The sequence below is a fragment of the Aotus nancymaae genome, unplaced genomic scaffold (genome assembly GCF_030222135.1).
Source record: "Aotus nancymaae isolate 86718 unplaced genomic scaffold, 86718_ANA_hifiasm-v0.15.2.pri h1tg000040l, whole genome shotgun sequence".
NCBI classification, from domain to species: Eukaryota; Metazoa; Chordata; class Mammalia; order Primates; family Aotidae; genus Aotus; species Aotus nancymaae.
In genome coordinates this window covers 70,370,853-70,396,879 of record NW_026988454.1, presented here as the reverse complement: position 1 = coordinate 70,396,879, position 26,027 = coordinate 70,370,853, and the positions used below count along the sequence as shown (strand labels likewise).

At 35.5% G+C, this 26,027-nt stretch overlaps 2 protein-coding genes across 3 annotated transcripts in view; one reads left to right on the top strand and one right to left on the bottom strand.

Moving 5' to 3' along the window:
• FHL5 (four and a half LIM domains 5) overlaps positions 1-8,893 on the top strand; it is a 57,773-nt gene extending 48,880 nt beyond the window's left edge. For both annotated transcript variants that reach the window (XM_012444291.3, XM_012444290.3), the window contains exons 5-6: positions 175-361; positions 5,228-8,893. In XM_012444291.3, the coding sequence (XP_012299714.2) occupies positions 175-361; positions 5,228-5,391 (351 nt within the window). In that variant the 3' untranslated portion in view covers positions 5,392-8,893. The remainder of the gene's footprint in view (positions 1-174; positions 362-5,227) is intronic.
• A 10,386-nt stretch (positions 8,894-19,279) lies between these two features.
• Positions 19,280-19,800, bottom strand: LOC105711499 (heat shock factor-binding protein 1-like). The gene has a single exon (XM_064360409.1). The coding sequence runs from the start codon at positions 19,754-19,756 to the stop codon at positions 19,526-19,528; it is 231 nt and encodes a 76-aa protein (XP_064216479.1). The 5' UTR covers positions 19,757-19,800; the 3' UTR covers positions 19,280-19,525.
• Between the last annotated feature and the right edge of the window lie 6,227 nt (positions 19,801-26,027).

Here is a 26,027-nt window from a genome sequence, read left to right as displayed (position 1 = left end):
AGGTGAAAATAGAGTAGCTAGAAGCACCAGTTGTGGACATAGAAGACATAAAATGATCATTTTTTCTTTTTGCTTCCTTTTCCCCCCAGAGATACTAGAATCTAAAGAGAATCATGAAGTGATCTGAATTGTAATGGCTCCCACGGTCATTGCCTTTTCTGTGGTCTTTGGCAGGTGATAACTTCAGGTGGGATAACATTTTGTGACCAGCTATGGCATAAAGAGTGTTTTCTGTGTAGTGGCTGTAGGAAAGATCTCTGTGAAGAACAGTTTATGTCCAGAGACGACTATCCATTCTGCGTGGACTGCTACAACCATCTTTATGCCAACAAGTGTGTTGCTTGTTCCAAACCCATTACTGGTGAGTTCTCCAGTTCAATATGATCATGCCATGAAACAGGTATGGCTATATAAAATGCTGTCTAGTTAATTTAGGAAATGCAAGTAAAAGATAGGAAGCTTTCATTTATGTTTCCTTTTGAGATAAACACAAGTGGGTGCCTATATATGAGTACAAATACTACATGGATTCCTCAAGGAAAGTACAAGAGCATACTTTGGGAGCCTGCACTCTGTGAAGGTAACTATATACTAAACCTAATGGTACTGACTAAGTAAAATAACAGTTTAAAGAAGCAGCAGAACAGGGTAAGATGGGAGGTCAGCGCAGACCTTCACAAGGAGGCTTGCTTGAAGCCTCATTAAGATTTGAGTGGCAGGAAAGAGTACTAATAAATCAGAATCCTGCTTAATTCCAAAATAGGGCCAAGCATCCTTTAGTTAGAAGGGTTTTAATTAAATTCCACTATTGTCTAGAACATCTGAAGCTGTAATAATTAAGGTAGCATAGGTCAGTAATTAATTAAACTTTATTTGAAGATGCTTCTAACAAATGTATTACTCTCTTTTCTCTATATTCACTTGCAATTATGAAGTGCATTAATGAGTAGATGAAAGAAAACAAGATGGCATTTTACTAAAGAAAAAATGTGACATGATTTGAAAATAACGTAATGATAAATCGATCCATGTTAAAGAGGTTTTTAAGGTAAAAAAAAATACATCTTTTCCTCAGAGACACCTTTAAAATGCTAATCCTATAATAAAGGAACTGAAATTAGCATGACACTTGAGAGGCCCAGCAGCTATTCTTTCTGGCAATTTATGGTCACTTAATAATGTGTCAGAACTGTATATCTACTTTCTATCCCTAGTATTCTTAGATCATATTTCAATTTTTAGTTCAATTTATATACCACAGAATTAAAGATTATTTTATCCCTTTCCTCCTTCATCTTCAAATGTGTAACAAAATAAAAGATGAATCTTCATGCACTTTCCGACGAAGAAAGAGTTTGACAGCAAACCCCACCTTGGCAGGTTTTCACTGACTTGCAAGGGGAGGGAGGGTGTCACCAGAACAAACAGCATGGTCTTATTTGTCTATATGGAGCACCACGTTTGTCAGGATCACACTGGCCCACGGGCTACATCTGGCCAGCAGACAGGTGATGTTTGGCCTGAACATGTTTGGAAATAACTAATGCAAAATCCATCTCTGCAGCTAAAAGTAGAGGCAGAGCCTGCCAGTGGGTGAGCAGACTGTCTCTACATTCCCCAGCAGGGTCACCATCATACAAAGCTTGTGGCTGTCCCATTGCATGGGGCATGTCCTCTCTGTTCCTCGCACCCTGTCTGCTTCTCTCAGCTAGGTCACCTCTCTGGCCCTTGCAAGGACTTGCCGTAGCAATCCCACACCACTGGGCTCCAGGGTCCACATAGTATGAAGGTAACTACATACTAAACCATATTAAACCTAATGGTTTAGTATGCAGTTTAGCTTTTAACTACCCTGCTCTCCTGCCTTCTACACATTTAGCAATTCCTATAGCCAAGAGAATAAGCCACTAACTCCACTGATTTTAGTTAGAAAATGGGACTTTCAGATATCCAACAGTACCTGGAGCTCCAGAATCTCCCTAGTAAAATCTGCAATCGCAGTCCATTTATTTGACAACAATCCTTTTCTTGAACTGGGACAGCAAAAAAAAAGGGGTATGTCAATGAGAAAATGAGGAAATTAACAACTCAAAATACTTTTCAAAATTCTCTGGAGATCCGATAGCTAATACTGATCTGCAAAAAGCCTACACAAGCCCTGAACTTGAGTTTCAATTCTGATATATCACAGATCCATAGGTCTAAGTGATTTTTCTCATAGATTGTTCCAGATCAATCACTGAGCCCAGCTGTTTAAAGTTCAGATGGAAAAACAATGTTGTTCTGCACAAAAATATAAGGATGATCAGAGAAAATGATCTGACCCAAAATTAATCCAAATGCAATATTATATATTTAATTTAGACTCATCAGTCCACAGGAAATGTCTAATAACTATTATAATCTTTTTTTTTTTTCAGATTTTTGATTGAGACACCAGAGACTGAAATGCCTGCAAAAACTTACAACTCACTTTAATATTTCTTGGTCTAATTGTTAAACATCTATAGGCACTGCAGTACTGCTTCTTTAAAATTGAGCTAGTTGAACAAATGTACCATTGGGAATTCTGATATTGTCACGTATCTTCAGAAAATTGGCATTCATCTGATTATTATGTCACTTTAAGAAGCTAGGTATTCTTGATCAAAGGATACAAAATTTCAGCTAAACAGGATAAATAATTTCAAGAGACCTATTGTCCAACATAGTGACTATAGTTAATAACAATGCATTATATACTTGAAAATGGCTAATAGATTTTAAATGTTCTCACCACATACAAAGAAAAGTATATAATAAGGTAACAGATATGTTAATTGCCTTGATTTAGCCATTCCACAATGTATACATATACAAAAACATGGTATATAATTTTTATTTGTCAAATAAGATTAAATAATTTTTTAAAGCTCTGAAAAATCTATTTATAAATCACCAAGTGTAATTTTTAAAACCCATCACAATGAACTTGCTTCATTTGAACAAACTCCAGGTATAACTGCCATATTTTTTCCTCCTTTAAGTTGGGATTAATCTCTTAAACTATCAGGGATAAATGAAGCAGCTTGATGCAGTGAAAAGTGCTCTGGACTGAGGAGCAAAAGACTTGGTCCTCCCTGCCCCCAACTGCTGTGTCACCGTGGATGACTAACTCACCTCTGGGAGTGGGGGACTTCATTTGCCTTATTTATAAAACAAATGGTTAAGCCGGTTGGCTTTCTTCCATCCTGTTTATTTCAAGGAAAAGGAATTACAAATGTTGTGGTTTCTTCAGAGAGTAATGCTAATGTTCCCGATCATGTTCTTTACCAAAGATAAACTCAGACTTAGTTTCATGAGGTTAAAAGCAGAGGCTCTAAAGCCAGATGGCCTGTGCTTAAATCTCAGATCTGCTTACTAGCTGGGTGACCTGGGGCAAGTGATTAAACTTGTCATTTCTCAGTTTTTGTCTGCAAAGTGGGGCTGATGCTAATATCTACCCCATGAAGTAAGATAAGGGCTATATATGGTAACACATATGAAAGACTTAGAATAGTGATTGGCACATATTCAAGAACTCAACAAATGCCAGCTCTTATTCTACTGACTTGTCAGAAACCTATGAAACCAGATGAAGCAGGTGCCAGAGACCTGCTTTGTGGATGGCCTTCTTACTGCAAATAACCCTCATGACCTAAGGGAGTAAACATATCCTTTCTGAAACAATTAACAAACATCTCACATGTTGCTTCAACCCTTTCTTAAAGTCCTGTTGCCAGTTGCTTCTACTTTTTCTTCTTTGTAAAAATCTGGAAGAAATGCTTTTATATTTGCCACTTGTACAAGGTTTACTAATAAATTAAGAGAAACTCATGAGCATCAAAATGCTAGACATGTAATAATTAGTTTCATGAACAGGCATAATTTATGTATATACAGAGCATTACTCTTGCAGTCAGCTCATTAATGTTTTGAATAACATTGAGGGAATTAAGTAGTACATAATTAATTTACATTTATTAGGAAGTAATGTTGATAGCATCATAGATAAGCAAGCTATAAATTTAATCAAGGAAAGTGGAGGAATTTGATGCAGATTTCACTATGAACTACTAAATTATATAGGAAGACATCAAACACGTTTGTTAGGATGGAAACAAAAGTTAATTATCATATTTAAGAACAGTGTATCTGAAATAGAATGCTATTCACCCTTTCACTTCACCATTTCAAATGGAGTATTTAGAAATTACATGTGAATTATATCTCTTTTAGCCTCACGCTATGGATGATAAGCAAATAATACCACTAAGATTACTAAAAGAAAACATGAAATAAATAAAGACCCAAGCCTAGGGCATCTCAACCTCTTCCCAAACCCTAGACATTTTCTTCTTTTATATAACTTCTCAAGATCAATTTCTTGAACTATACCCTGCAATCACATTAGAGAGGCAGAGATCACACCTTCAATAAAGATTCAAATTCTACTACTTTTTAAACAAACAGTATGGTTCTAGTGAGGTCCAAGTTAAAGTGGAGGAAGCTGACAAAGCACTTAGAAACCAATCACGTGGTTATCCACGTGGCCTCGGTGGCCAGATTCAACATAAGCTGCAGTTGTCTCTGAGCAAGGTAATAAGGCCATCACATTAGGATGTCTGAATGATTCGATAAAATCCTCTATTTGGGCTTTCTAGAAATAGTGTCCCAACCCATATGACCCCCAGATGTATTCTAAGTAAAACTAAGCACAGAAAAATGAGGGAAGAGATGAAAACTAAAACTCATTACAACATCGGACATCAAGCTAGGAAGTGTATATTGATTTTATTTTATATTCATTTTGCAGCTAAGAAAACTTAAAGTCACATAGAGAAAAAGAAGAAATATAGTTATACTTAGATATCTCTGACTCCACAACGTATATCCTCTTCCCACTACGCTACACTGTATTTTCTTACCTGTCTTAGACAACCCTTATCTATGTGACTTGCATATCAACATGCTGCCTATTTCTATAGATTATGGCAGAATTTGGCTGCAAATTTGGTTGGATGGCATAGGTAGAACTTTCCTACAGCTGACAGTTCCAGATGGACACAGAGCCAGGAAGCAGCATTCTTTTTTGGGTTACTTGTCTGGCTCACGGCTGTATCTCCAGTTCCTAGAGGAGTACCTGATAAAATGCTCAATCTATTCCTTGAAAAGATAGATTAATCTTTTTCTCCAATTTTTTTTACAGGTTTCACAGGTGCCAAGTTTATCTGCTTTCAAGACAGCCAGTGGCATAGTGAATGTTTTAACTGTGGGAAGTGCTCTGTCTCTTTGGTGGGTAAAGGCTTCCTGACCCAGAACAAGGAAATCTTCTGCCCAAAATGTGGCTCTGGGATGGACACTGACATCTAGGAGATAGTCCTTTCCCACCAAAAATCCACTCTGTCTTTATTGTCACTAAAGCCAGAATTCAGTTGCAGTCTTATTTTTGACTTAAGTTTTAGAAAATATTAATGTAGTTTAGAGTGGAAGAGTTTTTGCACACATTTTAATCGAACTACATTCTAAGGGCACAAAAAAACAGTAGAACAGAAATGAATACATGCTGAATCACAAAGACACCTCTCCTTGCAAAATACTGCACTCTGCTGTTAGAAATATAGGAAAATATCTCTTTATAATCAAACATACAACCTATACCTACGAGCTGTGGATATAATTACTGAAGAATGAGGTTTTTCATATCTGAAGAGTAAAAGAAAAACTAAGAGATCAAAGTGAGAGGTATACGTGAGACTAGTGTTTGCATTCCTGGTTATATGTAATGTGATAAATTAGCTATGAATGGTAAAAGAAAATTGATCAAATTGATTAGCAATTACCGCATTTAAGAATTATTATTTAAAAATCATTCTTTTATTGTTCACATATACTGACTTTAGAATTAAAAAACAAAGCTACAATTTGCCCTCATACACACTGCTTCCACAGCTTGCTAGTTCCGTGTCAATGCAATATGAGAATTGAGGACATTATGGCTCTCCTACTCTGTATAGGTATAAAGGGGACCACTTCTACCTAGGGAGAGCCAAAGCTTGGGTTTCAACACATTTTGTATTAAATGTATTTTCAAAGTCCACAATGATTTTTCTAAACGCTTACAGATTCCATGAAATAAAAGTCTATTCTTTCAAGTGGAGCTAACCAGGATAATCTTTGTCCCCAAAGGCAAACCTTTAAAGTAAATAGATCATTAAATCATCACTTGTGGAAATGAGTTTTAGGGAAGGGATTGAGTGTTGGAACATGACTTTCATCCAGATATCTAAAGACATAATAGAATGCATAATTAGCTCTGTGCCTCATGCATTTTACCTTCTAAAATTACATAGATGATTAATGGGCAGACATAAAAGTGGGCTTTAAAGAAATCTAGCAATAATAGAAACTGAAAAAGAATAATTCACTGCTGATAATTCAGAACCTGCAAAGCAGCACAATAGAGTAATGTGGGCTGTAGGGGAGCCCTCCCCACTCTTCCCCCACACCTGTGCCACCCACCTTACCCCAAGCCAATTGTGCCCCTAGCTTCAATCTGCTTCATAACCAGTAGGTGCACTCCTAACCCTAAACAACCGTCCTACAAGTCAGTCAGTGTGTACTGATCACACAGAAAGCAAACAGCCTTAGTGAGAAGTCCATCACAATGTTTATCTTTATACCAGACTTTAACTGATCGTGACCGTACCTTGCTGCCCCTGGATATTTTCCACATTACTTGGGACAAATGGAAAGCAACCTCTGCTCTCCACGGTCGGTTATCAAACTTGGTTATAGCATCTCTTGTGTGGAGTAGAAGGAGGTCAGGAGAAGAAGCCTACATAGATATATAAGTGTGTTCGCTCAGATTACTGCATAGCATTAAAGGTTTTGATTAAAATCTAATTATAAGATACTGCTGATTACAATTACTAAAATAGCATCACAGGAGATTCAATTAAAATTGTTATGGAAACAATTTTTGAAATAGTTTAAAATGCAAGAACATTCAGGGATGTTAACAATTTAGAGATACTAATAAATGTTCTGCTAGGTAGACTATTTGAAAACTATAAATATATTTTTAGATTAACAATGCCAAGGTATTTTTTCATATTCACATTGTAAAATACGGGGAAAACTATCAAAATTTTTCCTGCGTTATATGAAATTTCACAGGTAGAACTAAATCTACAATATAGAAAATAGTATATTGCACGTAGAGAAAACCAAGCCACTTAAGTCTAGATAGATATATAACATGTAACACCTTCTCTGTTAACCAGTTATAGATAAATATATAACATGCAATGCTTTGTTAAACAATTGGAAATGTTTAGGCATTTTATTGTGTGTGGCATGAGTATGCACATGATCAGACTTGTATTCTAGGTTTTCAATTAAAATTCACAGAATCATTTCCTTGATAAAGATGTTATTATCCTTTCATAAACATAAATATATATACTTTTACATGTAAATAGTTCTGCATTTAGAAGGTATTCTACACATCAAACACATATTAAACATGTACTATGCCCAAAGTTAGAGCTTACGCTGTTGTGGTTCTGGAGTGGTAGGAAGATGGATCAGGGTATGGAAATGTGCAAGTGCCTGATGCAGAGATCCTTGCTTACAGGTTAAACAAAGCACCACTGTAGACATAGCACACATATGCAAAACAACTAAGGAAGTAGACCTCGTTAGGTCTTTGTGTAACACACACACACACAAAGATAAATGTGAAAATTATATAGTTGATTTATATGATTCATGTAACAAAGAGAAAAACTCTTAGGGACTTATCTGAAGATGAAATGGACTGCCTCAGGAAACAGTGGGCTCCCAGTAATTCAAAGGTGACATCTGCATAGGCAGGAAAGTAGTTCCTGCCAATAACAACCAGATGGCTTGGAAGTAGCAGAGACTGTGCCGAAGACCAAGAGGAAATAAGATTGCTAAAAGAGAAAGAGTCAGAGGAAGGGAGAATATTAACACTTAGGATAAAAAGTGTATGTAACAGGCCATAGAAAGTTACCAACTGTTCTTAAGTAGAAGAAGAAAATAATTATTGCAGTGTTTGAAGAAAATTATGCTATTGATTCTTTGTGGAATAGAACCAAAGAAATCAAGACTCCAAGGATTAAGTTTCTTCCTGCAGTATTAAGTTTAATTAGTGGTTACAAAAGTGAAAAGAAAGAGGAAAAAGGCATTGAAGGCCAAGAGTTATATTTGTTGGCAAAGATGAGTATGCAAGTCAACAAGTCAAAATATTTTATTTTGTTATGTCGGGGATTAAGCATGACAAAAAAAAAAAGCAAAAATTATTTCTGCTTCAATAATAATGATTAAGATACTCAAGGGTTCAATTTTAACTTAACAAAATTATAAAAGTGTGAAATTGGGACAAACTAGCTCCATCGGTTAAGTAAAATGTGGTTATGTTACAATCCAGGATTCAAAGCTTACAATCCGGGATTCAAAGCTTACATTGTTGCTATAACTTTAAAAAAAGGAACATTAGATTGTTCACTGGAGTAAAATATTGGCTTACTGTTATGAAAAATGCCTAATACTAATCATGGCTTAAAAAAAAACACTGTAAAATTTAATACCACAATGAAAAGTCAATCCAAAAACACATTTGATGTTAGTAATATTTTGAATTTAAAAAAAATAATTTTTAATATACTTGGCATCTTGTTAATGGTTCATTTTTTATGGTTGTTACAGTATGTTTTTATATATTTAATCGAGCACATAGTCTGTAAGGTATCTGTGGGTGTTTATGAGGATAATGATACTGTTTTTGCTTATTTTATAAATTGGATTTTAGAAGTCTCTTATACTGAATAAATTTGCATTTTACATAGTCTATCTTACTCACATTATTTTTAAAGATTCATTTTTTACATTAACTGTGTAGTAAACAGAATAGGTGTGCAATAATTTCTGTAGTGTTTCTACTTCTATTACATAAGGAAACATGATAACTTTTACTTTCTATTACTCATCTATTTTTACAACATTAAAATTAACTATATATTCAAGTATCATTTCAGGGCATTAATAGGAAAAAAACAGAATTGTTTTACCCAAACAGAATCTCTCTTCTGTTAAACCAGGAGATCCATGGCTATGTTCCTTCTTACAGTAATAAAATGTTAAAATACTCTAAACTAAAAAAAATTACTTCCTATTATTTCTGTGATTCTGAAAATATTTTATGAAAAAATCCCACTTTAATTGGATTTTTTTTTTTTTTGCTTTAATGCAGATAGTCTTTTGCTAATTTCTTATTTCTATATGCAAGGAATTGCTAAAATTCCTGGTAGCTTTAAACCCTTACCTATTTTATCTAAAGCAAAATTTATGTCTATGACACACATCTTCATGAAACTTTAATCCACGCTATTCGTATCAGTTACTTTCCAGAATTAATCTTGGATGCTGAATTATTTTAATGTCTAGACATATTTCTCAAAGAATATTTGGAAGAATGCCCTCATCAAATATTTCTAGTTCACTTTTTTAATCACATTTTTTTGAAAACTAATGATATTCTTTTGGGGACCCAAAGCATAAACTTTATGTCTCTGAATAGTGTTTCTTCAATAAAAGAGACAGAATATCATTAGAAATTACAGTTGTTAGGTATTACCTTTATCCGAAACCTCTTCATCTAGGATTATTCAATCTTTAGATCTTCATTATCCTACCAGAAACATAGCAGGACTGACTGAGATGGGATCACCATTAAAAAATGTATGGGAACTTTGAGGTTCTCTTTTCAGGAAGAGGTAAAGGAGATCTATGAAGATGGGAAAATACATCACCAGAATATATTTGGCCTTGCAACTCTCAGCATTTACTGAAATGATATCTAAATATATAGTTAGTTTGAATGGTGTAAAAATAGATAGATAATAGAAGGTAAAAGTTATCATGTTCTTTTTATGTCAACATTAAAAAAGGATATCAAGGAGAGAGGATATCAAGTCTTCATTTGAACCATCCATCTCAAAAGAATTTAGAAATGAGTCCATCCATTCAAGTCATCCATGTGGCTTCTTAGAGGGTCCCCAAAACATATCCAGAGAGAATTAGAGAAGTTTTGTCTGATAATTATAACCATTCTGAATTTTTCTGGCTGATAAACTTTAGACCAGATACTCTGTTCAATATGGAGAAAATCAAAAAGGAGGAAAATCAAAAAAGAGGCAAAAGAAACAAGAGATTCAGACTCAAAGTTGGAGTCTATAAAAGAAATAACAGAGTTTATATGTATTTGAAATGACTGGATTTTATATCTCTGTGGTTGAGAAAGGGAACAGCTTGCTGTGATAGAATTATGATCCATGTCACTGAGGAGCAAAGAGTATTTGGCTCAAATATTTTCCCACAAATGTTAACAAGCTTATGGAGTGGATGTCCATAAAGGGTTCTCTAAATGAGGAACATTAATGAGCTCAACAGACATTCATCCAATGACTCAAACAGTGACATTAAATGCTATTCCCACTACACAGAAAAACAAAAAGTTTGATATTTATGGAAGTCCACACACTGAATCATTAAGGCTTACTCCTTCTTTAACAAATGACAGCCTATCTCTTGTTTGCCTCTGTGGCATCACTGATAGGTCTGTTTATCTTAGAGTTTCAACCCAAGCTCTCAAACAAGAAATGAATGAAGGAGTATTGATACAGGAGAAATGGGGAAAAATAGTATGGTGATAAAAATTTTGACATTTCTGAAAAAAAAATGAAAAACAATTTTTAAAACTTTCACGTTCCCTATATAATAAAAATTTTCCCAAACTACAAGACAGTTACAAGAGGCAAAATATGTGAACAAAAAAAAGGAAAAGTTTGATAAAATTTGGGGCTGGAGGACTACAGTTAGTATCAGTTTCTCCCCTGCATGGAAATTACTCTTTTAGATGCCACCTACTAATCTGGAGCCACAAGAGTCACTGATCGCTTTTCACCGTTCTGTCTGCTATGAGACAGGCACTTGCTATTGTTGCCTTCCTCACGATTCTTCAAAATCTTTCTGCCAATGGCATTCATGACACCATTTTCTCCTATGTCTTCTAAATCTCTGCCTCCTTCACTAGCACACCATCTTCTATCAATTTCTTAAAAACAAATATTCCTAAATATTCTTGACCTCCTTGTTCTATATTTTCTCTATTGGTGAATTTATCTAATTCCATGATTTAAACTGCTTTCTCTGGGTAGCTGAGTTCCAGATATACATCTTCTGACTTGAATTCTCTTCCGAGTTTCAGACACAAGTTTCTCATTGCCTTTTGGACATCTCAAACCAGTGTCATGCAGACATCTAAAAATAACTTTATTTTCCTTCCTCCAAATTCCACTTATCTTCCTCTGTTCCTCATCTTAGTTAATGCATCATCCAAATAGAGCTTTTTTAATTCAAGTCTTGGACACATGAAAAGTAGTCATTAGGGAAATGCAGATTAAAACCACAATGAGATACCATTTCACACAGACTGGAATGGCTATAAGTAAGACAGACTGTAACAAGTATTGCAGAGGATGTAGAAGAACAGGAACTTTCATATAGTGCTTGTAGTAATGAAAATGATAGAAAATGATTCAGCTACTTTGGAAAACAGTTTGATAGTTTCTCAAAAAGCTAAACATTAAACTACCATAAAACCCAGAAATTTCACTCATATCTACCCAAGAGAAATAAAAATATATGTCCACACAAATGTTCAGAGCAGCATTATTCATAATAACCCAAACTGAAACTACCCAAGTAGTCAACTGATAAAGGAAGTGTGATACAGCCATATAATATTATGCAGCCATAGAAAGGCATGAAGTATTGATAGATGCTACAACATGAATGAACTTTGAAAATATTATGCTAAGTGAAAGAAGTCAGACAAAAAGGTCACATATTGTATGATTCCATGTATACAAGAAGCTCAGAACAGGCAAATTTATAGAGACCAAGTATATTAGTGGTTTCCTGGCGTTAGGTCATGAATGGTACTCAACGGCAAGTGCGCATGAGGAAACTTTATTGGGGAGAATGAAAATATTCTAAAACTATTTTATGGTAATGATTGCACTGCTTGATGAAATTACTAAAAGTCATTGAATTATTGACTTGAGTGAATTGTATGATATATACGCTATATCTTAATAAAGCTGTTTTTTTAAATCTATCTTGGCTTTTCCCTCTCCCCAATTCGTTACATTTGAGTCCTGTAACAAAAGCTACAATTTCTTCATTTTCTCTTGCAGACTTATTTTGTTTCCCCAAAATGCCATTCAATTTAATTTTTATATGCTTCTGCCCATGCTGTTTCCTCTGCTTAGGATTCTCTTCCTCTCACCTGCCTGTCAAAATTTTAATCAATCTCTGAAGCCCAGATCAAAGTTGCCTCCTGTGTGAAAACTTTACTAATATCCCTTAGCTAAATTTAATCATTTTCTGCAACTTCTTTTATAAATCTGTGATAAGTTTAAACAACTTGATTATGTTACAGTTAGGAGTGAGAGTGAATCTAGTTAAAAGGTGGTCTTTAGAGTAAGAAAAGCTGGATTCAGATCCCAGCTCTGCCACCGGCTTGTTATATGACATTTGGTTAAGTTACTGAACTCTGAGCTTTGGTTTCTCAATTTTCCAATATAAACCTCAAAAAGTTTGATGTGAATATGAAATGAAATATATGCAAACTGCTTTACATCTACCTGGAACATATTCAACATATTAAAACGTTATTAAAAAGTCAATGATCTTCACCTTCCTTCCCACCCCCTCTCCACCCTAGATCATGTGTTTATTCATCTTTGATAAACTCACTGCTTAGTGAAGTGCCTGGCACTTGGTAGAGAGCCAGTAAATACTTCTTGAATTAAATTCTAGCTGTGAAAATATTGTTGCTATAATGATATTCTCCCAGCGTTAGTTGTCAATAATCGTCAGTAATATGTAAATGCCTTTTGCCATTGGCCTCAATCATGTTGTATGGAGTTGCCCATGTAAGAAGCAGCTAGAAGGCAAATTAATACCTGCAGTTTCAAGTATCTACATTGAAGTTTTTATTTTGATACCACTGTTTCCTCTGTCCATATGCGATTAATCTGTAGAATATGTCTTTCTCAACCAGCATTCGCAGGGTGTCTGGAGACACTTAATTTTCAGGTGCTTTGGAGAATAACTGCCTATATTTGAAGTTTCCTCTAGGGCCCTCAAGGTAGATGTTTTAGGCATTGCAGAGCTTTTATGTTAAGCTAGACCATCCTAAATATACCCGCCAAATTTGGAGTCAATCTGTCCACGTTTTGTATCATGTGTGTGCAGACAGCTGGAAATGTAATTGTACTTACCTTGCTTAAACCGCAAAATGCATTCTCTGTGTTCCTCAAAAATGCAGCCAATTTTACTTTAACCTACGCTGAATATGTGTAGCTTTAGACATATTAAATTATTTTATCATACCATAACAGCATTTATGGACTGCCTCAATCCTCCCATGGTACAGAATTTCTCTTGTTCTTCCTTAAGCTTCTCCCTTTTTTTTTTTTTTTTTTGACACTTTCACCTCTCCTGTTCCAGTGTTCTCCTTCTCTTAATGTGCATTAATTCCTAGTGGACATTAACATAATTACTTTGGCTGGAATTCTAGAAAATAAACATCTAGTCTTCTTTATCCATTTACCCGGTCCTTAAATAGCACCCACACTTGTCTGATACCACAATATTAAACTCAATATGTAGCTTCTAAGAACAGAATACAAGTCCACAGCTAGAAAATGTTCAGATAGATATTGAAACTGGGAGAAATAAAACACTCTGGGTATTGGATCTTAAATTCTCAGTCTTAGGTTTTTCATAAAATCTTTTCTCTCTCATAAGAAGTATGTTTCTAGCTAACAAAATGAGGCTTTTGTCAGTTTCTTAGGAGAGTAATATCAAAACCAACAACTGCTTTGATTCTCAGAAGAAATATTAAGGACCTTTAGTTTGTAATCGTAATGTATAATAATTGCTGAAAATCTTCAGCTAGTTATCTTATTTGTAAATAATTGTTACCTTGAAGTGACAGCAATCTCCCCTTCAAACATATCTGAAGCAAATGCAGGCTGGTGTAGATGGCTTTGTCTTAGCTTTCTTTACCTCCCCCAGTAAGAACCTCCAGCACTCACCCTGTCCCCAGGAATATTAAATGTCCTTGCCTTTATATTCTACAATGATCTAATAAAGTGGTACTTTTAATTATTCTCATTGTACTGATTAGGATTTGAGGTTAAAAGAGGGAAAAGAATTGGCTTGAGTCATGACAATACGTATGGATCTGATTCCAGAGTCTATGATATCAGGGATGCTAATAATACTTGGTCCTGCCACTTTCTGCGGAAAGCCTCGTGTCACTATTTCCCCTTTCCCACATACCCGCTTCCTGCTGGTCTCAGGTCCTGTTACACTTGTTGAATGTCTCTTAAGACTGTTTTCTCCTTTTCACCTCCATGGTTCAAGCTTCATTACCTCTCATCTAGATGCCTTAAATTATCTCCTATTAAAATATGTTTTTATGTCTCCATGGCCTCATCCTTTTACCTTATCCTACACCTTTCCTCCACCAGATTAATATTCCTTAATTAGCATCTCATCATGGCTTCATCTTGCTCAGCAGCCTTTACTGGCTCTCCAGTAGGTATCCTCCAAAATTTGGCCTCATCTCTCTTCCTAGGCTTCTCTATTAGTATTTTTTCCCCACTTGAATAGGTACCTTTGAGGATGGAGTCTTTGTCTATTCTATTCACCATCACATATGCATTGCCTAAAACAAAACTTAGTACAGAGAAGGTGCTCAAATAAGTTTTGGGTGAAAGAATAAAGAAACACTCTGCTTCAGTCATATCTTATTACTCATTGCTCCCAAAACAAATGCTGGATTTTCTTCAATTTGGCTTTTTGCTCAAAATAGTCTCCTACCTGGGTAGTCCTCCCTACCGTCACCACTTATATAATTAATTCCCCATGAAAATTTAGCCATTTATAACTTAAAAGTCAACCTTTCCAGCTGGAAATATTCACTCCCTCCTTTGTATTTTATGACAATTCTTGTCTCATACTCATTATATTTGCTTTGAATTATATAGTGAATTATCCTATAGTCATCTGAAACTATTGATTCAAAAATAAGGCAATGTCTCATTCAGCTTTGTATTTCCCATAATGTTGAGTATCAAATAAGCTTAAATAAATGTTTGTTGATTTTTAAAATTGTATTGAGTCACAGGACAAGTCACTTCTGAATTTCTTCCTCAAAACCAGTAAATATTGATACACATGTAAATAACAATAATGATAAAAGCATTCATAACATTGAACACCAAGGTCTGCATGGACTTAATCCCTCCAGTGGCCTTGTGCAGTAGACGCTATCATTACCAGATAGGAAAACTGGAGCACAAAGAAGTTAAGTTCTCCAAGATCCCATAGTTATTACAAGACGGCCAGAGTTTCAAGTAAGAGGTGTGGCTTTAGGGTTCATACTCTTAACTATTATGACCTCCAAAATTAGAAAGGAGAAACTTTAGAAAGAGCCAAATATAAGCACATTGATCTGTATTACAGGCCTCTAAGTAGGCAAACCTTTAGAAAAGGAGCATGATGGATTTATATTTTGTGTGTCCACGTTTTTTAGCAACTTTTTTTTTTTTGAGACAGGGTCTAGCTCTGTCACCCAGGCTGGAGTGAAGTGGCATTATATCAACTCACTGCAACCTCCACCTCCCGGGTTCAAGCGATCCTCCCACCTCAGCCTCCTGAGTAGTTGGGACCACAGGTGCATACCACCATGCCTGGCTAATTTTTGTATTTTTTGTACACATGGGTTTTCGCCATGTTGACCAGGATGGTCTCTAACTCCTGGGCTCGAGCGATCCACCCGCCTTGGCCTCCCAAAGTTCTGGAATTACAGGCTTGAGCCACCATTCACCACAATTTTAGCAACGTTTTAAAAGGAGGCATAACATTTTTTTACATTAAAAGAATAAATCAATAAAATCAATGAAAGAATAGATTTCAGGAACTGTTTGTGCTAAAGTAGTTGTTTTATGAACAAAAAAAGTGGCAGAATGCCACGTTAGAAGTTATAGTTTTGTGAAAATGCTGTTTATAAAAAGTAAAGGCATGGTTTATTCTTCAAATTATCCACTAGATGGCAGAAAATTGTTACTGTCCAAAGCACTATTACTGGATTCCTCCAAGCTCCTTTCTAAGCTCCGTAAGTTATGCAAATTGCTTCCACCTCTACCCCTGCAATGCTGGCCTTTTCACAAGTGGCATTTTAAAACACACCAGTATTTTTAAGCTGGGAAAGAAAAATCAGAGGTTTTCACAGTTATAAATATTAGGTATGAGCATACTAATTACATGTTTGTGTTACTCTGCTCTAACATAGAAGGAACAGATGCACAGACATGTTGGGAGAAGGGCTGAGAGCCCACATAGAATGACCTCTCCAGATGCCAGATATTAGAGTTAAGCTGAAAAGCCTCCAGTGGAACAGTTTCCTATAATTTTTAAGTCACAGTTTTCATGCCTCTTATATCAGATTTGCCCGGGGGCCCTACCCCAGGCCCAATTCTCTGGTGGTGGAACCTGGACATTGGCATTTTTTTCAAGCTTTTCAACTATAAAATAAGAGAATTAGACTAAACAATTGGTCTTTTTTTCCAGCTCTAACATTCTTGGACTGAAGTCTAACAGCATATTTATTACTATAAGCTTCATAAGCACAAGCACTAATTCTGTTCTGGATACTTTATGAAAATAAATTTAGTTAATTTACACACAATGGAAGACCTTGGGGAAAAACTAGACATAGAAAGGTTTCATAACTTGCCCAAGGCTATGCAGTAAGAAAGTCGAGACTGAGATTTGAGCCAGTAGAGCCTGAATATATAACATTATGCCAAAATTCCCATAAATAGTTGATCAACATATGAACAATATCCATCTCTCTATATCTAAAACTACACCTGCACTAACCATAATGGTCTCTACCTTAGTATTTAATCTTGTAGCTGCTGAGTTGGTTGGAAAATTGGTATAACATATCTGGGAACAGTGATGTAACAAAGACCAACTCTAAAACAATCAGTACATTTGGGAGTACTATTGTTTTTCTGGGAACAATTGTATTTGAATTCAGAAACTATGGTATTTTGCAAAAAAAAGAAAAGTATTGGAAATGTACTTACTAGAATTTTCAAGAAAATTCTATTTGAGTAAATCTTATAAACATCTTTTGACATATATTTTGACTCCAGGGCCCATAGAGACTAACAAAACTAAGTTCTGTTCATAATCTCTCCTCTCTTTTTAGAGCCTCACCTTTTTTCTGCCATATGAACATATAGGTCTCTTGATCCAGCATGAAGGGCTTCTGTAGAAACACCTTTAAGTGTAGTATGAATTCTTCTACACTCATCCTGTCAAGCTGAATTCCCTGAAGCTTTTCCTTGGAAAGTTAAAACTTTTTGCCAACATGTCTTGCTAAATGAAGACCTAGGGGGTCAGAGATGAGTTGTGAGTATAATGTACAGTTGCTATGTTCTTTTGAATGATTTCCTTTGAGGAAAGTAATAATGTTCATGAGAACTGACTGACTCTAAGGGTGGCCATTATAATATATTATTTTTGAGCTTTTTATGATGGAAAATTTCAAACATATTCAAAAGTAGAGTGAGTGGTATAACACACACTCAAGTAGCCATTACCCAAATTCAAACATTATTATCTCCCACTCTATCTTTTTGCTACACTTCCACATCTTCCCTCCTACACACAGAGAATTATTTTGAAGCAAATCCAAGATATATTATTTCATATAAATATTTTGGTATGTATCTCTCTTCTTTTTTTTTTTTTTCATAGCAGGATTTCAGGCACCTTTATTCATGGCAGATATTTTTGGTCAGGGCAGCCTGCCTTTGACATCGTTCCAGTACTTAAAGAGGTTGACTCCTGCCTAAGTCACAACTCTCGTACGACTGCAGTCGGTCATATCATTTCTATTTGCCACTTACGAGGCTTGAGAACATTCAGCAGGGATGCAGGTTTCAGCTGGTCTGGTCAAGTCCTGCACAGCGTGTGCGGGGCATTCTGGGGGCTCAATCCTGCAGCACAACCTACTTGCCTGATCAAAGGAGGTTCTGTAGTTGGGTACCATACTGGTGAATTCATTTTATTAAAGGAGGATTCAATTCCTTTATGTTCCCCATGTAATATGTATATAGGACAAAGTAGTTCTTCCTATTATAAATTTGCAATATAAACACCAAGACTGGTGATATAAGTAACTTTAAAAAGTCACGTCTTTCAATTTTTCAAGTTTTTATGTAAAAGCACTTTGTGGTGACAATCACATGGATCACCTTCCAGGTCATCAATATCGGCCTGGAGGCTTAGCACTCATGGCACTGCATTTTTAAGTGACTAGAGTTAGAAGGTATTATCCCTGTCTTCTATAATCAACAATAACACTGTTACTCTGCAAGAATTTAGATAAGAAACAGCTTAAGTAAAATAGTATTTCTTAAGAACTTGAGTCTACAAGTCATAGATCATATTCTAGCCAAGCAACCGGCATGAATTTAATACGGTCTCTTTTCCTTATATTTTTCTTTTCTAGTCAGTAGCTCAAAGGAAAGATGGAATGACTGAGTTTTAAAATCCTGCCAGATTTTTTTATGGAAACCATTGTAGATGAACCATTGTAGGTCCTACTGAAGTATTAGAATCTCATGCAAAACTCTAACAAATGCCTCATTACAGAAGGCTATTCTATTATTTTCTGTACTGTAAAAGTTCTAACACAAGAAAGTGGCAGTGGTTACTTTTCATTGACTTCAGCACGTGATCTCAGGGACTCAGACATAAGTCTAAGTTCTATTCTGAGTTTTAGCAACAGAGCAGTGACAGATATGCCTGAATAAGCAATCTTTAGGTGTTTTTAGCCATTTGAAAAGTATTGCCAACACACTATTTGGTGTCAGCTCAACAGTCACTTTGTGCTGAGAATTAAAGAACTCTAAAGTCTACAAACATCTTACTTCACCAAGACTAGAAGGGTTTACTATTTGTCCAATAAAAAAATTACACAGCAACTTTTATCCAAACAGCAACTACTACAAAAGGAATGGCAAGAAAAAATATGACTTCACAAAAATACACTAAAAAATTTGACAATTTTATGCAGGAACCGCCAAAGTTTTAGTGTTTAATAATGAACAGCACAACTGACCAAGGTCCAAGATGTGAAGATACCATGTTCAAGAAACTGGGGGGCAAATCACTCTATAAACTAACTATACAGTATGTGATAAGAATGCACACGTTATAATATAAAACCTGTATACACATAGTAGTTAGCTGCAAAAAGCCATTCAGTTTTCTCTTGGCTTGGAAAAATGGTGTTCCAGATTCCAGTATAAATTATTAGCAACCTTCAGCTCTTTTGTGTGGCAGGTATCTTGTTTTCACCTTCCAGTTCTTCCACCCCAGCCTGTGTCATGAGGTCTGTGATGTTCTTCTCCAGATCATCAATGTGACTACTCATATCATCGATTCTCCCAATGATCTGGTCAGACACGGTCTGAAATGTATCTTGCATCTGCTGCAGCAGTGTCTGCACCACCGAGGTGAGGTCCTGCACGGTCTTGGGGTCAGTCTCGGCCATCTCCCCAACGCCCAGCTTGGCGGTGATATCTCAGACCGTCACCTGCACTTGGTATGTGTCTCTTAAAGTAAAAGTCTCTTCTAAAGAAGAGATAATCATTATATGATGCTTAAATTATGATATGATACTTAAATTATGATATGATACTTAAATTACATTTGAGGAACCACTTTTATCCAGATCCCATTTATTATTGACTGCTCTGACCCTGGGGAGAGTGAGTAGCATTGAGAAATTAAATTTTATATCCAGAAAGTAATTTGTTAGGCAAATTTTAATCAAGAAGAATATAAAGGGCCTCATTACTATATCAAAGTTTGCCCCATTTTTCCATAGCACTTTTTCCAAACTTTAGACTTGTTGTGTTCTTGTCAAATAGTTGTAATCTCCTTAGTAACAATTTAGTTTTAGTAAAAACATTGTTTCTTCTGATTAAATGTCAGTAACATATACTGTGTAAAATGCCGAAATATGGTGATTTAGCAAGCCACAGAAGTTTCCCTGTGTCCCAAAAGCTGTAGATTGAGTGATAATTTTTAACCTGTGGAGAAACTTTCATCATAACTGGGGACAATGCGATGGAGGGAGACTGACTTTGGTGGAAGGGCACTCAAAAGGAGATAATCATGAAAACAGATACAACAGATATTTGGACTAGGACTTTCCCTCTTGAAGAAAATTGGATTATCATGAAGTCTGTCTCCCTAGACAAAGTTTTTTAATGTGTAGTTATCTGGTCCATGAAGTCCTGGAGGTAAGGGCCACAGCAAGTAGTATTTCTTCTGTGGTATGTGCAGACTTTCTGAAATCAGTAAGAGGCTTTTTCTAAACCTTTTTATCTGGGAAAGCCAGGCATAAATACTGGCCTCACCATGTGTAGGGATACAGAAAGGTAAGGAGATAACTTAAAATTGAAGACTATCTTGGAGATTCCCAAAGAGCCATAACGGTTAATTTGATTATTGGAATGGGGTTTGGCACTTGGTTATAGCTCTGGGTCCCTGGAGTGCACTTTCAGTAGCAGAAATCCGAACATGAAGAGAAGTCAGATACAGCAGACCACATGAAAGTGATATTTCCATCAGTTAAAAATTAACTGAAAATTATGCACTGATCTAATTTAGCACAGCAAAATGTTCTATCTTAAATAGTAATACAGTTCTATGGTACACATCTGATGTTTTCTTTCAAATACCTATTTCAAATCCATCCATCTATCATTGAACTGATTCCTGGTCAACCTTCTTTTTACCTCTTCTTTTTCTTTAACTTAGGAGTCTGGTTTTCTGATCTTTGTTCTGGCACTGTCCTTCTCTTTCCAAGTAAGCTGTCAAAACAGGCTTAGCCATTCTAATTGTCTTGAGTCATGATTTCCACAAATACTTCACATCAACATCTTTTCCTCTTTAGTCCAACAGCCACTCCTCTTCCTTGCTCTCTGTCTGGATGACACCCTAACACATCTTGCAGAACCAGTGATAGAAGTATTGCTTTCTTTGCCTGTTTTTTTTTAACCAAGATAGCTCTACTACCAATTTTTCCTATGAATAGCTACAACCATATTCTTCGCCCCAATACAAAACATCAAATCCTTTGTTCATTCTTTTCTCCCAAGTTCAATTTTTTTGACAAAATGATTTTCATTTTGTGGGGTAGGTTCTTTAACATAATTTTCATCTCAGTGATCTATCATAGAAATTCCCATACAGATATTGCCTCATTCTTATGTATTTTTTCTTGTTTATTTTAAATGACATATAAAATTGTATATATTTATGGCATAGAGCATGACTTTTTAAATATACATACATTCTGGCATAGCTAAATAAAGCTAATCAACATATGCATTAGCTCACATATTTATTTGTGATGAGAACACTTAAAATATACAATTTTCAAGTATATATTTTTTTAACTATAGTCACTAAGTTGTACAATAAATCTCTTGAAATTATTTATCCTTCTAACTGATATTTTGTAGCCTTTGACCAACATCTCTTCAATCCCTCATTCTTCCTGCAAAGCATGTATTATCTTCATGATGACCTAAGCATTTATGAGCTCTCAGCATTTCATGTACAGACCACTATAATCTGGCCAATTTATGACCCATTTCTTACCCATTTCCCCACTGATGCCTCCAGAGATGTGTTCTATGTGTTCATAGCATCCATGTCTGCTCTCCTAAAGCTCACACCATAACTCCTCACTCAGATAAGCAGAGCAGCAAAGAGCATTGACTTTGGTGTCAGACAGACCTGGATTTGAATCTTGCTTCTATCCCTTAGTAGCTATGTGACCTTAGGAAAGTTTTTCACCTCACTCAGCTTTATTTTCCTTATCTATATCATAGGTATGATAGTAATACAACTTTCCTCCTAGCATTGTTATGAAGATTAACTAATGTATAAAGCACTTACAAAGTGACTGGCATGTAAGTGTTTAAATGTGGGGTCTCTCTTTGGGATAGAAAGTGAATTGAAAAATAAATAGAAGCCCAAAGACAAATATGTCATTTTTCCTTCTTCTTTACTGCCCATCCACCTAACACACAGACACACCCACACACACAGTAATAGAGATAAAAGTTGAGTCAACAAAGCAGACAGAGAAAATGGGCATTGATTAAAGAGTTAAGAAGTATAGTTACCCAGCAGCTGGAGCTGACAGAAGAGGTCATTACCAAAATGATAAAAGTTAATGTCAAATGAATAAAATGAAAGTGAAAAAAATAATAATTAAATTTCTTAAGCAGTTACAAGTATGTTTCTTTCTTATATTTCTCACTGTCTTCTATATGACCACCCAACTCCCAGTTTTATTTATTTTATTCATGTTTTTATTTTTGTGGGCACATACTAGGGGTGTGTGTGTGTATAAAATGGGGTACATGGGATGTTTTCATACCAGCATGCAATGCATACTAATCACATCATGGTAAATGGGGTATCCACTTAATCCATTCTCCATGCTCCATATTTTTATCTAACTAGATTTGTCCTACTGGAAATCACCTAATCATTATCATGTGAAACTTATCATACTTGAAGACTAGTTATCAAGCATTAAACAAATTACTAAATAACTAATTCCATAGGGCACTGTGTAGGTTTGGTCAAGAGCACACACATACTTGATCCAAGGGAGCTTACAATCTAAAATGGAAACACACACACTTTGGAAATTTAAAAGAGTGCACAGTAATCTCCTTTCTATTCTTGTCCCCATTTTTCCTCCATCCCTTCTTCCACAGGTGACCACATTTTTAAGTTCTAAATTTCTTATGTATCTTTCCAGCATTCATTTATAATAAAAAATTATAGATTTTTTTCTCACAATTTTACACATAAAGTAGCATGAGTTTTTCTATTCTGTACATCGACTTTAAAGAAATTAAACCCATTTTGGGATAATTCTAGTCACATGGAGTTGTAAGAATTAATACAGAGAGATCCCATGTATCTTTTACCCAGTTTCTCCCAATGACAATAGCTTACAGAACTATAGTACAATATCACAACCAAGATAATAACATTGATAACACTCTGGCTTCACTGCAAGAATCCTTCAAGCTGTTCATTTTATAGCCACACCCACTTTGTAGCCACTCCCATTCCCTCCTAACTCCTGGCAACTAAAATTGTATTCTTATTTCTAAATTTCTGTCATTTCAAAAATAGTACATAAATGAAATATTGTACTATATAATCTTTTGAGACAGACTTTCATCACTCAACATTCTGTGAAGGTTATTTCAGGTTGTTGCATATGTCAATAGCTCCTTTTTTTTCACATCTATCAATATAATGATGCATTAAAATATATAATTATAATTTCATTACCATACCTAAAAATAATAAAAATTCCCTAATATTATAAAATATGTAGTGTTTAAACTTCTTAGGTTAACTTATAATTTTATTTTATTGTTTTACAATTTGTTTGATTCAGGATCCCAATAATTCACATGTTGCAATTGGCTGATAGTGTCTTTATTAGTTTTTAATGTATACACTCATCCCTCTTATTTTTCCTCAGCTCTGTATTTGTTGAGGAAACTGGGTTGTTCATACTGTTTTCCACACTTCGATTTTGCTGAATTTGTCCCATGGTGGTGTTTGATGTGTTCATCTGTTCATTGAATTTTCTGTATATCACTAGTTGAATCTAGAGGTCTCATCAAATTCAGATTTGATTTTGGCAAGAGTGCTTCAGAGGTGGTACTGTGAACTTTTACTAAGAAGCACAAACTGCCTAATTGTCATCTCTCTTTTTGTTATTAGCATCTATTGATGATTGTTGACTAGATCCATTGTTTCTTCAGAATTTGCATATTAGTAATAATCTTGCTCTTCTTTTTTTTTTAATATTATAATACTTTTTTATTGTATTTTAGGTTTTGGGGTACATGTGAAGAAAATGCAAGATTGTTGCATAGGTACACACGTGGCAGTGTGATTTGCCGCCTTCCTGCCCTTCACCTATATCTGGCATTTCTCCCCATGCTATCTCTCCCCCACTCCCCACTCCCCACTGTCCCCTCCCCTATTTCCCCCCAACAGACCCCAGTGTGTAGTGCTCCCCTCCCTGTGTCCATGTGTTCTCATTGTTGAACACCCGCCTATGAGTGAGAATAGCTCCTTTTTATTGCTGAGTAGCAGTCCATAATAGTAATATACCACAGTTCGGTTTTCACCAAGTGGGTGGTTTCTAATTTTTGCCTATTATGTAGGAAGCCACCACAAACCTTCAGTACAAGTTTCTGGGTGAACATAAGTTTTCATTTCCCTAGGATAAATGCCCAGGGATGTAATTATTTGGTCATAAGTTAGCGATGTTTATTTCTATGAGAAAATATCAAACTATTTTTCACAGTGGCTTTACCATTTAACATTCCCATGAGCAATGCTTGAGTAATTCGGTTTCCCCATATCATTGCCAGAATTTGGTGTTTTAATTAGTTTTTATCTTTTATTGCTATAGTTGTACAGTGACATCTTACTGTGGTTTTTATTTGCATTTCCCTAATGGCTAATGATGTTGAACAAATTTTCAAGTGTATTTACTTACCACCTGTATATTTTGTTTGGTAAAATGTCTCTGTGTCTTTTTCCTATTTTCTACTTGGATGGCTTGTTTTTGTTAATGTCTGTTTGTTTGTTACTGGTGACTTTTAAGAGTTCTTTATGTATTTTAGATACTAGTCCTTGTTGGATATGTGGCTTACACATTTTCTTTCAGTTTGTAGCTTATCTTTTCATCCACTAACATGGTCATTCAAAAAGAAAATTTTAAAATTTTGACTGAATCAGATTCATCTCTAAATGTGGATCAAAGTTTAAGATTCCTACTTAGTGTATGCTCTTTGGCACCACCCTGACACCAGGGCTCAGGGAGGGGCAAGTGGAGGGATGGAAGTCTACTTTCACACTCAGCCTTTGCTCATAGGGTTGGGAGTAAGGCCATAATTTTTTTCTGTGGTGTTTTTCTGGAGTAGTTATTGTCTAAAAGTTTTCTGTCATGGAAGCCTGCCCATTTTCTGGCCCTTTAGCTAGAGAGAGCAGGCTTTTGTTGAGGTTTTTCTGTTTGTTTTTGTTTTTGTCTTGTCTGCTCTCATTGGTGTTTCCAGGATGCCAGCTTTTTTAGCAACAAGTCTTGGGTATATAAGGCAGAAAGAAAACCCAGAGCACTCACCACCTTGTTTTTCTTGGGTCCTGAGATTTCTACCTTCTCTCTGCCTTTCAGAGTCTTCTTACATTTGTTTTGCTTTGTTTTAAACACATGTATAATATCCAAGATTTTTATTTTTACTTAGAGAGAGAAATAGGGAAAATTACTTCTATGTTACCTTTCTGGAAACTGTGCCTTAGTTATCTATGTCACCATATAAAGACTTTCTCATTTTTATAGCTACACAGTACTCCATTACATGGATGTACCATAATTCATTTAGTCAGTCCCCTATTTTTGGACACTTAAAGAATCATATGCAATTATTTCTCATTTTTATAGCTACACAGTACTCCATTACATGGATGTACCATAATTCATTTAGTCAGTCCCCTATTTTTGGACACTTAAAGAATCATATGCAATTATTAACAATTCTACAAGTAATAAAATCATATAAATGTCATTTTGTCCACATGTAGCATATGTGTTGGACAATTCCCCAAAAGCAGGATTACTGGATCAAAAGACACTTGCATTTGTTTTTGTTAATTGTTGCCAAACTGCCCTCCATAGGAAAGGTACCAATTTATACTTCAAC